Below are 15,669 nucleotides of genomic sequence, written 5' to 3' on the forward strand. Positions count from 1 at the left end.
TTCTATCAGAAATAAGATGTACGATGGACAATATATTTCGCTAACAACACCAAGTTGCTTCTCTGTTAAAGCAGAACCAGTAACTCAGCCACCCACAGGCCTAGCTGTCGCTTCCATTATCCATGCTTTGCCCGTGTAACTTCAACACTAAATATAGGCCAGATTCAAAATTCTCTATATTCTTTGACCATTTCTGATTATTTGTGATGTCTGAAGATTTTCTACTTGGGAATAATTTACTTTAAATTGTCCCGAAAATGGGGAATATTTAGTGAAGCTGCATTTATATTGGTCCAAATAATGCTCAACCTGACTTGAATTTGATTACAAATCCCCATAGTCACACTAACCTTTTGCGTATCTGCTGGTCTAATTAAAGCAAAATCCTTTGTGGTCCTGGCTGTAGTCATCAAGTGGCAATAGGGACTTCAGTGGCAGAACACTGATGAAAATGCCTTTGGCTGGATGAGGTGTCAGTTATTCCTAAGAACTGATAACCAGTGATGTTTAAAATACTTAAAGACCAAATAATTGCATATTTTTGCACTTTGACATTAAGTTTAAAATGTGAATATTAATCAGAATAAAATAAATCCTTGGCTTTTATCCAGGTTTAGGGTATTAGTTAAATGGGGCTGTGCAAGATATGTGTTGGCAATATCTGTTGTGTATTTGAGGGGCTAGATATGGGTGATGTGGAACCATCCCTGAACTCTGCTCCAGAGACAGTGCAGAAGCTCTGCATCTGACTTCCGGCAAATTCTGAAATTCCGCCCATAGTGCACAGAGTCAGGAATGCACTGCTTCACGTGCATCTCCTCAGCAGTGGGTTTTGTTTGAGCTATGGCAAAGGTAAGTTTACTTGAGGCCAATATATTCGGTACATAAGTCTTCTCTTCTTATCGTACCCAGGTCGCACTGCATCTGCCATTCCTACTCGGCTGGATTATCTGTTCTGCCAATGGATTCAACACTTCTAATACTGATTGTGTTTGGATGTTGTGGGAGGGGGGGATATGACTACCTCAAATACTGCAAATTCCTTAACGCTTGCTCACCCTTCAGATGTATACAGTGACAAAAGTTATAGTAAATGATGATAAACATTTTACCAAATGCTATTTTCCTTCAGCTTTTTTCAGTTTTCTAACTCTGTACCCTGTACAAATAGTAACTGGTGATGGAATCTCATTGAGTTTCTGACTTGCTCTTTCTCACTGTCATGCAGTGAAGTTTATTCAGAGTGCAATGTGATGTTTATCTTTCACAGACACAGGAAATGCTGGAAGGATTTGACAAATCAGGGAGCACTTATAGTGAGAATGCAAGTGCTGATATTTAAAGTCTGCACAAAGCTTTATTAAGCCCTGCTCTCATCAGCCAAAACTAATGATATTCCAGGATCGTCACTAAATGTCAAGAAAATACAAGTCTTCATTACACTACAAACACCTTAATCTCAGTCTTTAAGAAAGAGCCTGAAATGTATGGATTCCTTTTCCTCCAAGGCCAGGCTGACTTCCACCTATTTCTGGAAGTGCCCTCTTAAACTCGTGTCATCCTTTAAATCTACTTTCTACTTCAGACATACAATATCAGCCCTGTTTTTCCTTTCTGTCTTCCACGTTGGCTGAGTCTTGGTTTATTTTCCTAGGCAGTTATCTCCCCTCCTTCACATCCACCACCCTCACCTGTCTAGTCAGTCAGCCTTTACTGAATCACAATCGCTGCAACCTCTTTCTAGTTGTACGTCACCATCCTCTACAAAATTTGTGCCAACTTGTTCTGGAAGTTCATGTCTGAATCTCCTCGGTTTTTTGCACCTTCATACTATAGTACTGAAACAAAAATCACATCAAAATTATTTTTGAGATGTGTGACTTTAAGAATGTAAAATTACACCTTCCCACCATTGACGTTTATTTTATTCAGATACAGTGCGGAGTAGGCTGAATCAGCCAGCAAACTCCGTTTTAACCAAGTGTAATCATGAGACAATTTACAATGACCAATTAACCTAATAACTGGTACATCTTTGAACTGTGGGAGGAAACCCAAGAACCCAGAGAAAACCCCCTCATTCCACTGGGAGGATGTACAGACTCCTCCCCATAGAATGTGGACTTGAGCTCCATCCTGAGCTGCAATAGTGTCACACTCACTGCTGCTCTATCATGGTGCCATTGCAGTTTCTGGAACATTTGGTATAGCTGCAAACACCATACTCATCCAAGAGTATGGCTGCCTCCTGTTTGTCAATGCATGTGTAACCAGAGCAACCCTTGCAAGCATTTCAAGTTCAATTATGATTAAACCATATTCAATTATGAATATAGCCAAACTCCAGGGCCGGGGTGTCAACAGTACAAGGCACATAAAGAACCTATAAGGTGGTAGTAAAATAATCACACAAAAAGTCCTCGAATCCAGAAATGTTGCAGCAGTCTAACATGATATGGCTTGTCTTCTGCCGAGCAAACACTGGAGGGGCAGCACCAACTCCTGTGTGTATGCTGCGCCACACCGCCTCTGGCACTCGAGTGAAGTGGCCCGACTCTGCCTCTGGATGTCCTGGGCAGCTGTAAACGGGCAATGCCATGACTTGAGGCTTTGCCCTCACTGTCTGCCAATAAACCAGTGAATCAGACTTGCAGCATTCCATATTAACAATGTCCAACAGGGTCTTGCGCTCAAGAAAAGCAACTAAGACAATCGCTCACTATTAGATTGCACAATAACACCTTTTGGCCCCATAGAATCCACTGCATCCACGCGCACTTCCATCTTATCTGTTTGGTTTTACCTTCCTATTTGTAGATTTTTGTGGTATCCTCTAGCAATCTATCTTTGGTACTCACCTATTTCTTTATATCTTTTCTCCATCTCTGTGGAATGATCATCAAGTACTGCTTGTTTTCCAGATGCAGGCACTATGCCAGTTTGAAATTCGCCAGTTCACTCCATTGTGCTACCTACTTTGGCTTCATTTCAGCATTACAGAATTCTAAAATTCTGGAAATAAGATATTTTTAATTGTATTGCTATTGAACTGCATTATTTTAGATAAGAAAATGGTGGCTAAATTTTGGATCATAAGACTAAGCCATGAGAGCAGAATTGGGCCATTCAGCTCATTGAGTCTACCACTCTCCCACCTTCCCCCATACCCCTTGCCAATAAAAGCCTATCAATTTCTGCCTTAAATACACCAAGTGATTCAGCCTCCTTGCCCCTCTGAGGCAATGAATTCCTCAGATTCGCCACTTGCTGCCTGAACAAGTTTCCTCCAATTCAGATTTAAATTAACCACATTATTCTTAGACTGCCCTTGGATCCAAGACACACCTGCAAATAGAAACCTCTGCACGTCTACTCTATCCAGCCTTTTTAATATTCAGTAGGATTAGATGAGAATCTACCTGTTACAATCCTTCTGAACTCCAAGTGCAGGCCCAGAAATTTCAAAGGTTCCTTATTGTGGTGAAGGAAGATGTGTTTGCTCCAGAAAAATGGTGAAGACATTTGACAGAGTTGATTTGGGAAAAAAATAAGTTATTCTTCTGTTCTACGCTATTGCCTAAAAGGCTGTCTATCCAATCAACGTGATTATTACTTAATTTATTTCAAATCCAAATTTGCTTAGTTTCTGGCATTGTAAGGTCTATGAATAGAAGGCACAACTTTTTCAATACAACTGATTAAAAGAGCATCTTGCTACAATATTTTTCTTTTCTCAGGGACGTAGAGGGTTGGGTTCCATTTACGTGTGGGCTTCTGGAAATGGTGGCCGAAGCCGAGATCACTGTTCCTGCGATGGTTATACCAACAGTATCTACACTATTTCTATCAGTAGCACAGCTGAAAGTGGAAAGAAGCCTTGGTACCTGGAGGAATGCTCATCAACACTCGCAACAACCTACAGCAGTGGAGAATCTTATGACAGGAAAATTGTAAGTGAAAACTTCCCTTCTCACCACTTCCTCCAATTGTTAAATGGAGAATTGATGTTCCCGTTTCTACCAATAATACTACCTTTACTTGCCATCAGGAAGCAAATTATTGAGAAAAGAATCAAGAGAACTTGAGATTTTAGCTTCAGGCATTTGACTAGGAGAGTATATTGGTGCACGCACAGGCATTTGAATGAAAGAGAGTTCCACATTATGCCTGGTCTGGGCGTGCTGAATTTGGCGCTGCACTGCATCTTGGTTGCTGCAGGGTTGTGCAGCCCTAGATCTGAACATGGACTCTTTGTAATTAATGGCAATGGGATCTTTGAGCTAAACCATTAACTCTATTTCTGAGCTGCTGAGAGTTTCTAGCATTCCAATTTTTAGTTCAGATATGATGTCTCCCTTTCATCAATCTGAGATGGGTCCTGGGCTTCATTTGAGACCTGTCTGTTTTGGGTAGCAAACATAGATGGGAGAGCTGGGGACATTAGTGGACTGTTAATTGTGTAGTAAACTAGATGAATAAACTGGTGTAATAAAAGAACATGAGTGACAGAATTGCAGTAATCTACAGCATAGTGCAAGAATATTCAGTTTTATTATAAATGAAAGTCTGCAGATGCTGCTTGACCTGCTGAATTCCAACAGCATCTCATGTGTGTTGCTTCAGTTTTATGTGTGTTTGGGCTTCTAAAGGGCTATTCATTAAACCTCTTTTGCTACACTACTCCTTTATACTTGTTATGCAATTTTAATAGCCATTAATACATATTTATTCTGACGGCCCATTAAGTGAATAAAATCTGTTGTCTTTGTTCATTTTGGAATGGTCTTTGTTACCTTTGAAATACAGTGTGAGTGAACTTACTACACAATACTGTATATCAATTTTAAATAGTGATGTATTGGTTAGTCTAGTAGTGGTTGCAATCTGATTTATTAAAAATAGATATCAGTCCAAAAAATGAGCAAGAGTTGATGAGAGCCTAATTAATATGAAGTTGTATTTGTGCAGTGATAACAGCTGTTGCCAGAAGTAAGTCTTTGAGTTAAAATGAGCAATTTCTTAGGAATGGCAGAAAGACTATTTTTCTTTCCTCCTCCCTTTGCTAATTTTCTTCCCTTATCCCTTTGCTGATTTTCTTCCTGAACTATACTTTGGCAAGAAACTAATGCATGTTGACCCATATTACTCTCTTGACAATCACTCAATTGGCTAAAATTGTGAGAGGTTTGGATGTTGGTCATGCGGTTGAAAATCTGGCATTCTCTACAAATTTCCAGGAATTGAAAATTTATCTCCTATGCCGGTGGGTGGTAAATGGCAACATTCTCTTAAAACATAGTTTTCAATTTCCTAAAGCTTTTATATGCATAGAAGTTACAGTAATGGAAGGAGATGGAAAATGATGTTTGATTGTGGTTCTGAATGTCCAGTAAACCCAGGTGACTTTTCTGTAATGTGATGTAGAAGTGATGAAGCTCACTGTGAAGTCCTGTTTACTCATACCGAGGCAGCCAACAGGCAAATCAAAGCTTACAACCTTTCTTCAGGGCTTGTTCGTTTACAACAAATAGCCTTCAAAGAAAACAATTTTAAAGTTACTTTGTATGTGTGTGTGTGTGTATTATTTTTTTTAAGTCTTTCGCAGAGCACTTAATCAAGCCTGTTTCGGACACTAGTATGCTACCAGATTTCTTGGCTAGTGTGAATGAGAACTTTCTTGAGATGATCCCAGCAGGTTATTGCTAATGAACTTTGTCCACCAATGCGGAGTGTTATTGGCACACATTTTGAGTGATTATTAGTGCACATCTTTGTGGGAACTAGGCTCAGTTGTAGAGATTCAGCAAAGTTCACTTGGAACGCCGTCCTTATTTAGCACAGTGTGAAACCCCACAGCATGCACTTGTTGAGATGCATTCGTTTGTGAAATTTCTCAACTACGCTGTACCTACATTGAATCTTTCTTCACTATCACATCTGATGGGTTTAATAAGATCTTTGCAGCAGAACTGTTCGGCATTTACATTATTCTAAAGATGAATAATTCAAATTTAGTGTTTGTGCAGTCTGAGGTCTTTGAAGGACCTTGTCAAAAATTTCAGTCTTTGTAACTGAGCCAGAATACAATCTAATCCTTTGGTAAAGGTTATCTTTCTGCAAACATTTTCTCGAAAATGTTGCACAGTAGCCGCTGATGCTTCATTTTTTTTTGCTTTAGCTTTTTTCCTGTCCCATCTCCTCATTTAGAGGTACAGTATTGAGTCACTACACTCTAAATGATCTACCAATTGGCCCGAAGACCTGCCTACTGAAATCAATGAGATGGAAACTTAGTGGTACAGGGGCCGAGATTTCTTTAGTTCCAGAAATATGGGGAGGAATGGAGTGTTGCATACATCAACCTCAATGGAGTAATCTGCTGTGCTGCTGAGGGGTGCTACTGACTTGAGTTGGGACAAATGAAATGTATTTGTAAATCTGAACTAAGGTTCAGGTACACTGCAGGCCAGTTTGCACGTGAAAAGAAATCTGACCAGATTAAAAGCGGTGCTGACAGAATATAGTGCAGCTCCAGCATTTTATTTTTATATTTTACTGTATTTTGGATTTATCTTTCCTCCTGCAATGCTGTTTTGCTGTAATTTTCTTTGCCCTTTATATGTACTTTATAAATGCCCTCATAATTTTAATCAGATGCAAAACTAATAAATCTTCAGAAAATATTACAAGTTTTGCCTTCTGTATTGAGGAACATTCAGTTGCAGAAATATGACACAATGGCTTGTCTTTCAGCCCATCTTGTCATTCCTGACCTTTGAGGGAGCTCCCCAATTTTTTTTTGTTAGGTACATATGTACAACTCCCTTTTTAAGAGTTATTATTGAAACTGCTTCCACCACCATTTCAGATAGGGTACATTTTGCCAAGTCTATTACAAAATATTCTCCTCATCCTCCCTCTGGTTATTTGGCCAGTTACAATATATCTGTTTTCTCTGGTTCATATCCTTTGCAATAGCTTCTCTTTACTTGTACCATCAAATAATTTTAAACACCTATTAAATTGCTGATGATCAATTTTTCTCAAAAGGCAACAAATGCAATATTTCTAAGCACCTGAAGCCCTGCATCCCTTTGACGGTTTGGTGACGTTTGTTTTATTCCCTCCAAGGTCTTCACATAATGATTCACGCAGCTTAGATTTATTTTGGAAACGGTTGATGAGGAAACCAACACTTGGAAGTAAATTGCAACTTTATCTGCACAAGAAAATGAAGCCCGTACTGGGTGCTGTGTATAAGCAAGTAGAATGTCTCGCATAAAAGCAAGGCACAAGAGTAATCTTTTTTGTAATTCAAATTTTTATTATTATTTATTATTTTACAAAGCAGCCCAGCATGTCAGAGAGCAGATAGAGTACAGTACATTTACACAGCCATCCCATGACAGGAAACACAAGAAAAACTTAAACAGAAAGAAGTTCGAATTTAAGTTTAAATTAACATACAACCAAAATTGATCCCACGCGTCTTGCACTTTTCCCTCACTGTTAATTCTTCCCAACATGTGTTCATATGATGAAATCTTAATCATTTCCTCAGTCCATTCCTTCACAGTGGGACATCTGGTATTTTTCCAGTTTTGCAATATAATTCTTGCAGCTGTGATGAGACCCACTTTTAAAATAGTGAACTTGTCATTGTTTACATTAGGGATCATTGTCCTGTCACCCAGGAGACAAAGCCACAGGCACAAGGGCAGTGTGGAACCTGACCAACTCCCCAACAAATCAAGAACTTCACACCAAAATGGACGAACCATGGAACACTCCTAAATCATGTGAAAATATGTGCCCACCTCATTTTTACATTTCCTGCATAAATTATTATCAACAATCCCCATTTTGTAGAGTTTAGTTGGTGTCCAGTAATATCTGTGTACTATCTTGTATTGAATAAATTTCCCCCTCGCTTCCCTAATATGTCTACCCACATTTGATAAACTATTTGACCACTCATTATCTTCAATATCGCTTCCAAGATCCCTCTGAAATACTGCTTTGAGATTGTTACACGATTCACCCACAGAGTGCTTGACATTTTATAAAATACTGATGCTTTATGAACTTACTGTGCTAATGTAAAGTATTCAGTTAACGGGTTAACAACAGGAATTCTGCAGATGCTGGAAATTCAAGCAACACACATCAAAGTTGCTGGTGAACGCAGCAGGCCAGGCAGCATCTCTAGGAAGTGGTACAGTCGACGTTTCAGGCCAAGGCCCTTCGTCAGGACTAACTGAAGGAAGAGTGAGTAAGAGATTTGAAAGTGGGAGGGGGAGGGGGAGATCCAAAATGATAGGAGAAGACAGGAGGGGGAGGGATGGTGCCAAGAGCCGGACAGGTGATTGGCAAAGGGGATACAAGAGGATCATGGGACAGGAGGTCCGGGAAGAAAGACAAGTGGGGGCGAACTCAGAGGATGGGCAAGGGGTATAGTCAGAGGGAGAAAAAGGAGAGAGAGAGAAAGAATGTGTGTATAAAAATAAATAATGGATGGGGTACGAGGGGCAGGTGGGGCATTAGCGGAAGTTAGAGGTCGATGTTCATGCCATCAGGTTGGAGGCTATCCAGACAGAATATAAGGTGTTGTTCCTCCAACCTGAGTGTGGCTTCATCTTTACAGTAGAGGAGGCCATGGATAGACATGTCAGAACGGGAATGGGATATGGAATTAAAATGTGTGGCCACTGGGAGATCCTGCTTTCTCTGACGGACAGAGCGTAGGTGTTCAGCAAAGCGGTCTCCCAGTCTGTGTTGGGTCTTGCCAATATATAAAAGGCCACATCAGGAGCACCAGACGCTAAAGGGTTACTTTGTGGGGTCATCATTCTTGAATATGCTACTAACGCAATGTCTTATTTGCAAATACTTCCAAAAATTCCCTTTATCTACAAAGTTGTATTTCCTCTGCAAATCCACATATGACATAAAAATCCCATTCTCATAGAGATCTACTGTATTTACACCTTTAATCTTCCATTCTTTCCAGTACACCATTCTTTTCCCAATGCGTATCTCAGGGTTATTCCAGAGCGAGGAGTATAACTGGTTTAAATGTGACATTCTACAAACTTTATGAATTGTACTCCACACACTCCTTGAGTGAGATAGTATAGAATTTAGATTAGTCATGTTTTCCACACGTTGAGAGGATGTTAAGGGGAGAATGTGGTGCAGCCAGGCTCTGTTCTATAATTACCCAATCTAAATCAACGTCATCCCTGTCCCAATGTTTAGCTAACTTAGTCATTTCAAGGAATAATTTATATGCCCTGACGTCTGGGGTAGACTGAGCCCACCCATGTCCCTGGACATACACATCTTACTCATTTTAATTCTGGACTGCTTGTTCAAGAGTGATCTTGAATTAAAAGCAAAACACTAAAATGAGAAGGCTATAAACAGAATTAAGCAACCACATAACCAATGGCTCAATGCCATGTTTAGTAGTTCTGTCACATTCAGTGTTAGTTATTTAACAATATTGCCTCATTTTGCATGTTAAGCAATGGTGGATCCAACTACAAAAAATAACTTGCATACTTGCAAAATCTAGTCAGTGATACCTAAAGGTTCTGCAACTGTGGATTCAATATCTAGCCAGTACATTGGTGTCTTGCGATCTATTATGCATGCACCTTTGCATGTTTGAGTGGCTGCACCTATGCAGCATACTTAAAATACGCCCTTCTGGCCCTCTGAACCACATCACCCAGCAATTCCCAATTTAATCCTAACTTGTTCACCACACTATTTACAGTTAACCTGCCAACGGGTATGTTCTCTGGACTGTGTGAGGAAACTGGAACACCCGGAGGAAAGCACAAACCCCTTGCAGGCAGCAGCGGGAATTGAACCCGGTCGCCTGTGCTCTAAAGCATTGTGCTAACCACTATGCTACTGTGCCATGCTGTGTGCAGTGTCTTATACAGGCTGCATGCCTGATACAGGATGAGAACCAGCGCTCTGCCTGATATTACATGATTGGGAGATGGTGAGAGGATGAATATAAGGGGAACATTTTCGTATTGTAGAAAGAATTGAGATACAGGGGATAAAGGATAAGAATTGTCCCATTTCTCTGAGGGCTGTAAATCTTTGAATTCCGCCAAAGGGCTATGAATGCAAAACGTTTAAGGTCTAAGAGAGACTTAAGGGATATAGCTTACCTGGAGTAGGTGGAAAAGTGGATTTAAAGTTGCAATCAGATTGATTATGAACTTGTGAAATGGCAGAGCAAGTTCCAGAGGCTAAGAGGTCCATTCCTATTTCTATTTATAATTTCCTGAAGAAGGGTCTTGACCCAAAACGCCAACCGCCGATTTATTTCTATAGATGCTGCCTGACCTGCAGAATTCCTCCAGCATTTTGTGTGTGACCAATATCTAAAGACTTCCTCGTTTCTAACTTACATGTTTGTGTGAGCCCTGAAAAAGAGCCAGGCTGAGTCTATTTATGGCAGAACCAGGTAGTCCTTTCTCCCTTCAGCCACTGCTACTGGTTTCAGCAATACAGATTATGTCAGTTTTTCATTTAAAATATACATTTTTAAAAAGGGCCACACTCCATGCCCATTTATCAATTTCTTGCTGGGAGGATTCAGCAAACCTGCATCGTGACATCGACCTGCCCTTGTCTGCACAGAATCAAAATACAACAAATAGTGGAAATGTTAGTATGAAACTGAAAATATAGGAAATAATTGGGTTAGGTAACATCTGGGGCAGAGAGCAATGGTTATTGGCCTTTTATCATACATACTAGTTCACATCAAACCCTTGTATTCCCCAATATTATATTTGCTTTCCTCTGCATCTGTGTAGATTGTGCAGTCGTGTTGCTTTTTAATCCGTCTATTTATTTTTGTTTTGTCTATTCCTTAATGAGTGGAACAGCTTTTTCAGGTATCTCCCTATCACTTTATTAGCCAAGTTAATTCCACGCATTTAGGTTTTGTATTTTTCATTATATTTGTTGTCAACGAACTTGTGAATATGGTTGTGGGAGAGTGGACTTGCTTATGCCACCTCTGTGTAATTATCTAGCTTGTAAAGGACAAAGTATTTTGTTTATGCCAACAGTGCAAGCCACATTTGTATGTCCCAGTTGGATCAGAATTAATTGAAGCTGCATTTAAAGGCTGAGCAAGCTAGGGTTTTCTCTCTTCAGTGCAAGGAAGGATAAGAGGTGACTTGATAGGTTTGTACAGCCAGCATCTTTTTCACAGGTTGGAAATTACTAATATAAGAGGACAAAAGGGAAGTGGGGTGGGGTGGGGGGGGGTAGATAACGTGTTTTTTTTTACACAGTGGTAAGTGTGTGGAAAGCACTGCCAGAGGTAGTGGTAGAGGCAGATGCATTGGGAGAGGCCCTTAGTTAGGCACATAGATGGAAAGAAAAAGAGGGGCCTATGTGGGAGGGAGTTGTTAGATTATTCTTGGGGTAGATTAAAGGGTTGGCTCAACTTTGTGGGCTGAAGGTCCTATACTGTTCTATGTCTTAATGTCTTACGTTGTTATTGTATCATTCAGTACAGAAACAGGCCCTTTAGGTTCCTACATCATACCAAACGTCTGTTAATTCCATTTAGCAGCACTTCTTCTATAGCTTTTATGCCTTGATAATTGAAATGCGTGTGTGGATACTACTTGAATGATGTGAAAGTACAGGCCTCAGTGCAGTGCATTCCAAAATTCCAACTACCCTCTCCAGATCCCCACTCTTGCCCCCCTTACCCTTAAACTCTGCTCTTTATTACTAGATACCTCTGCTTCGAGGAGAAGTTTCCTAACATCTACCCATCTATGCCTGTCATAATTTTGGACAATTCTCTACTCCAAGGCAAACTGACCCAGGCTATCCACCACCTTCTCAGAAGTGATGTATCTCTCTTTTGTTTCAGATCACCACTGATCTCAGACAGCGATGTACAGATAGCCACACGGGAACCTCTGCATCAGCACCAATGGCTGCAGGAATCATAGCACTGGCACTGGAAGCAAAGTAAGCTGCAACTCATTGCGTGATGGTTTATGTTAAATGTTTCCGAATGAAAGCTGACATACACAGCCAATATAAGCTAATTGGATAAATGTTAAGCACCGACATCTTAACTTACATAAGACCTACAGTGTTATGTCATGCTTAAAAGTATTTTCATAAGCTGGTTTTGGAATGGTATTGGCTGACTGCATTCAGTTTGCGCAGGTACGTTCATTTTGGTTACTGCTGTGCAAAAAAAAAAATAACTAAGCATTTTGCCAATTAGGTCACTGCCATGTAGCCTTTTTCCTTGTTAAGGAAGGAAATTATCAGGAAGCTACTATGCAAGTTAATGGATCAATTTTGCTTCAGCGATTTGTGTATTTACTAAGCAGGACCTGTGTATTTAATTTGATCTGCTGGGCATCAGTCCAATGTAACAGGTAAATAGGGCCAAGTTCTCTAAATGGACTGAAAAGCTCACTATTTCTCTCAGTTCATTCAAGGGAGCTGCCTTTTCAAGGCATTGAATCTGTCACAATGTCTTTGGCTTTGTACTAAGACAAAGGTAGGCTGATTTAAAATGCTGTGGTGGAAGATTTTCTGCAAAAGAAGTTGGTAGTGTACAGGTTTGCCAGAATTGACCTGCCAAGTACCTTTATGGGTTGTCAAGTACTTTTGGGGGAAATGCAGACTTGGTGCCTCTCAGATCCATGACTGAAGGCATCGTAAGTGGATCTGAGATGAACTATCAGTAGTTAAATTGTTTATAAATGCAACAAGTACAGATGAAACCCTTGTGATATCAGTATAACTCTTATGCCATGCTTAATTTACAGAATTCAAAGCATTGTCATTGTTGTAAATATGTTCTGAATTAGTCTTTTCTTTCAATCTCAAAGATTTTTCTTCTTTCCATTCTTCCGTTTTCTTGTGATTAACTATTTGCTTCTAACCAGACTAGTGACAGAGATTTCTATGTTACCATATAGGGATGGAGCTATTAAGGTACATAGTATTTCTATACTACTAAATAGGCTTTTTTGATTCTGGCTTGTTCAGAAAAACATTATTCCTTTTGCATCAGGATAATTTCATAAGAAAGGTTTTTATGCTGCCACTATTTGTAATCTAACTCCTGTGTGAGTAAACTTCATTGTAAATTTTCTATATTCGTATCTTAAATCTCTTTTTTACTTTACCAGTCCTGTAAAACTATCAACACGGTCGTCCGCCTACTTGTACAAGGCCATTTTTATTACCTGTCATTAAGGGCATGCTTTCAGCTCTTGGATCTTTAGCTCTGGGCTTCTTGCCCAAAATAATTTGGCCTCTTAACTCTTCTTTGAGATGTTCTTTAAACTCTATCCTCCTTTTTCAAGCTTTGGATTATCTCCTTGTGTGGCTTGGTTCAGTCTTGGTGCATTTCACGCTGTTAAAAAGGTACTCCTAAGCTTGGTGTATTTATGACACAAATGTTTTCTGGCACTGCATTTTGCCAGTATCAATATTTAAACAGGTGAGTGAAAAGTAAAAAGGCAACACGGGTCATTTGGCCACACGAGCCGGCTTTGCCATTTGTTAACATCATGAATGATCCAATGTCAAACCCCTATGTCAGGATGCTGTTTGTTGACCATAGTTCAGTGTTTAACACTATCATTCCCACATTCCTGATAGATAAGCTACAGTGCCTGGGCCTCTCCCTCTGCAATTGGATCCTTGATTTCCTAACTGGAAGACCACAATCTGTGTGGATTGGTAATAATACCTCCTCCTCGCTGAAGATCAACACTGGTGCACCTCGGGGGGCGGGGGGGGTGGTATGTGCTTGACCCACTGCTCTACTCTCTATACCCGTGAATGTGTGGCTAGGTATAATTCAAATGCCATCCATACATTTGCTGATGATACATCCATTGTTGGTAGAATCTCAGATGGAGATGAGACAGAGTACAGGAGCGAGATATATCAGCTGGTTGAGTGGTATCGCAGCAACAGCCTTGCACTCAGTGTCAGTAGGATGAAAGAGCTGATTGTGGAATTCAGGAAGGGCAAGACAAGGGAAAATGAACCAGTCCTCAGAGGGATCAGAAATGGAGAAAATGAGCAATTTCAAGTTCCTGGGTGTCAAGATCTGAGGATCTAACTTGGTCCCAACATATTGATGCAGTTATGAAGAAGGCAAGACAGTGGCTATATTTCATTAGGAGTTTGAAGAAATTTGGTTTGACACCTAAAGCACTCATGGAGAGCATTCTTCCAGGCTGCATCACTGTCTGGTATGGGGGGAGGGGGTGGGGGCTACTGCCCAGGACTGAAAGAAGCTGCAGAGGGTTGCAGATTTAGTCAGCTCCATCTTGGGTACTAGCCTACAAAGTACCCAAAACATCTTCAAGGAGCGGTGTCTCAGAAAGGTAGCGTACATTGTTAAGGACCCCCATCACCCAGGACATGCCGTCTTCTTATTGTTACCATCGAGAAGGAGGCACAGAAGCCTGAAGGCATACACTCAGATTCCAGAACAGTTTCTGCCCCCACCATCAGAATCCTAAATGTTCATTGAACCCATGAACACCACTTCACTTTTTAAAATATATTTTATTTCTGTTTTGCTCGATTTAAAATTTATCTATCTAATATACATGTAACCTATATACTTTAATTGATTTACTTATTTATTTTTTCTATATTATGTATTGCATTGAACTGCTGCTGCTAAGTTAAGAAATTCTCCGACAGATGCCAGTGATAATAAACCTGCAACACACATCAAAGTTGCTGGTGAACGCAGCAGGCTAGGCAGCATCCCTAGGAAGAGGTACAGTCGACATTTCGGGCTGAGACCCTTCGTCAGGACTAACTGAAGGAAGAGTGAGTAAGAGATTTGAAAGTGGGAGGGGGAGGGGGAGATCCAAAATGACAGGAGAAGACAGGAGGGGGAGGGATGGAGCCAAGAGCTGGACAGGTGACTGGCAAAAGGGATATGAGAGGATCATGGGACAGGAGGCCCAGGGAGAAGGAAAAGGGGGAGGGGGGGGAACCCAGAGGATGGGCAAGGGGTATAGTCAGAGGGACAGAGGGAGAAAAAGGAGAGAGAGGGAAAGAATGTGTGTATATAAATAAATAATGGATGGGGTAATAAACCTGATTCTGTTTCTGATCTGAGTCTGATCCAATCACCACTCTACACTCTCTCCCCATTCTCCTTGACTTCCTTGTGATTTAAATATTTCAATCTCTGCCTTCAACATATTAAGTGACTCTGTCTCCATAACTCTGTTCGAGGTTTCCAAACATTTATAGCTCAAGGGGAGTAAATTTTTCCCCAATTCTGTCTGAAATGAGAGGCCCTAATCTGGGGGGGGGAAAAAGTTTCTGTGTTTAGGTATGTCCTACAAGAGGAATATCGCCACATCCTATGCAGTTATTCCCCTCAGAATTCCACACAATTGAATAAGCACCTAATTCTTCTATACTCCAAACTGCTCAACCTTTCTGCATATAATCCATCCCTTCATCTCAGGAATCAACCTGGGAATTTCTACATTGACTCCAATGCAAGTACATAAACCAAAACTGTATCCAATGCTCTGAGTTGTAGTCTCACTTGCATTCCGTAAAGGTGCATCAAATCTTCGCTACTGTTATATCCTATAGCCCTTG

The 15,669-nt window shown here is 40.4% G+C and overlaps 1 protein-coding gene across 3 annotated transcripts in view; it reads left to right on the forward strand.

The window, feature by feature from the left end:
• The window catches only part of pcsk5b (proprotein convertase subtilisin/kexin type 5b), a 328,288-nt gene that overhangs the window by 135,050 nt on the left and 177,569 nt on the right, over positions 1-15,669 (forward strand). For all 3 annotated transcript variants that reach the window (XM_072281530.1, XM_072281531.1, XM_072281532.1), the window contains exons 8-9: positions 3,738-3,950; positions 11,924-12,024. In XM_072281530.1, coding sequence (XP_072137631.1) covers positions 3,738-3,950; positions 11,924-12,024 — 314 coding nt within the window. The remainder of the gene's footprint in view (positions 1-3,737; positions 3,951-11,923; positions 12,025-15,669) is intronic.

This window comes from Mobula birostris, chromosome 17, assembly GCF_030028105.1.
Source record: "Mobula birostris isolate sMobBir1 chromosome 17, sMobBir1.hap1, whole genome shotgun sequence".
Lineage (NCBI taxonomy): Eukaryota > Metazoa > Chordata > Chondrichthyes > Myliobatiformes > Myliobatidae > Mobula > Mobula birostris.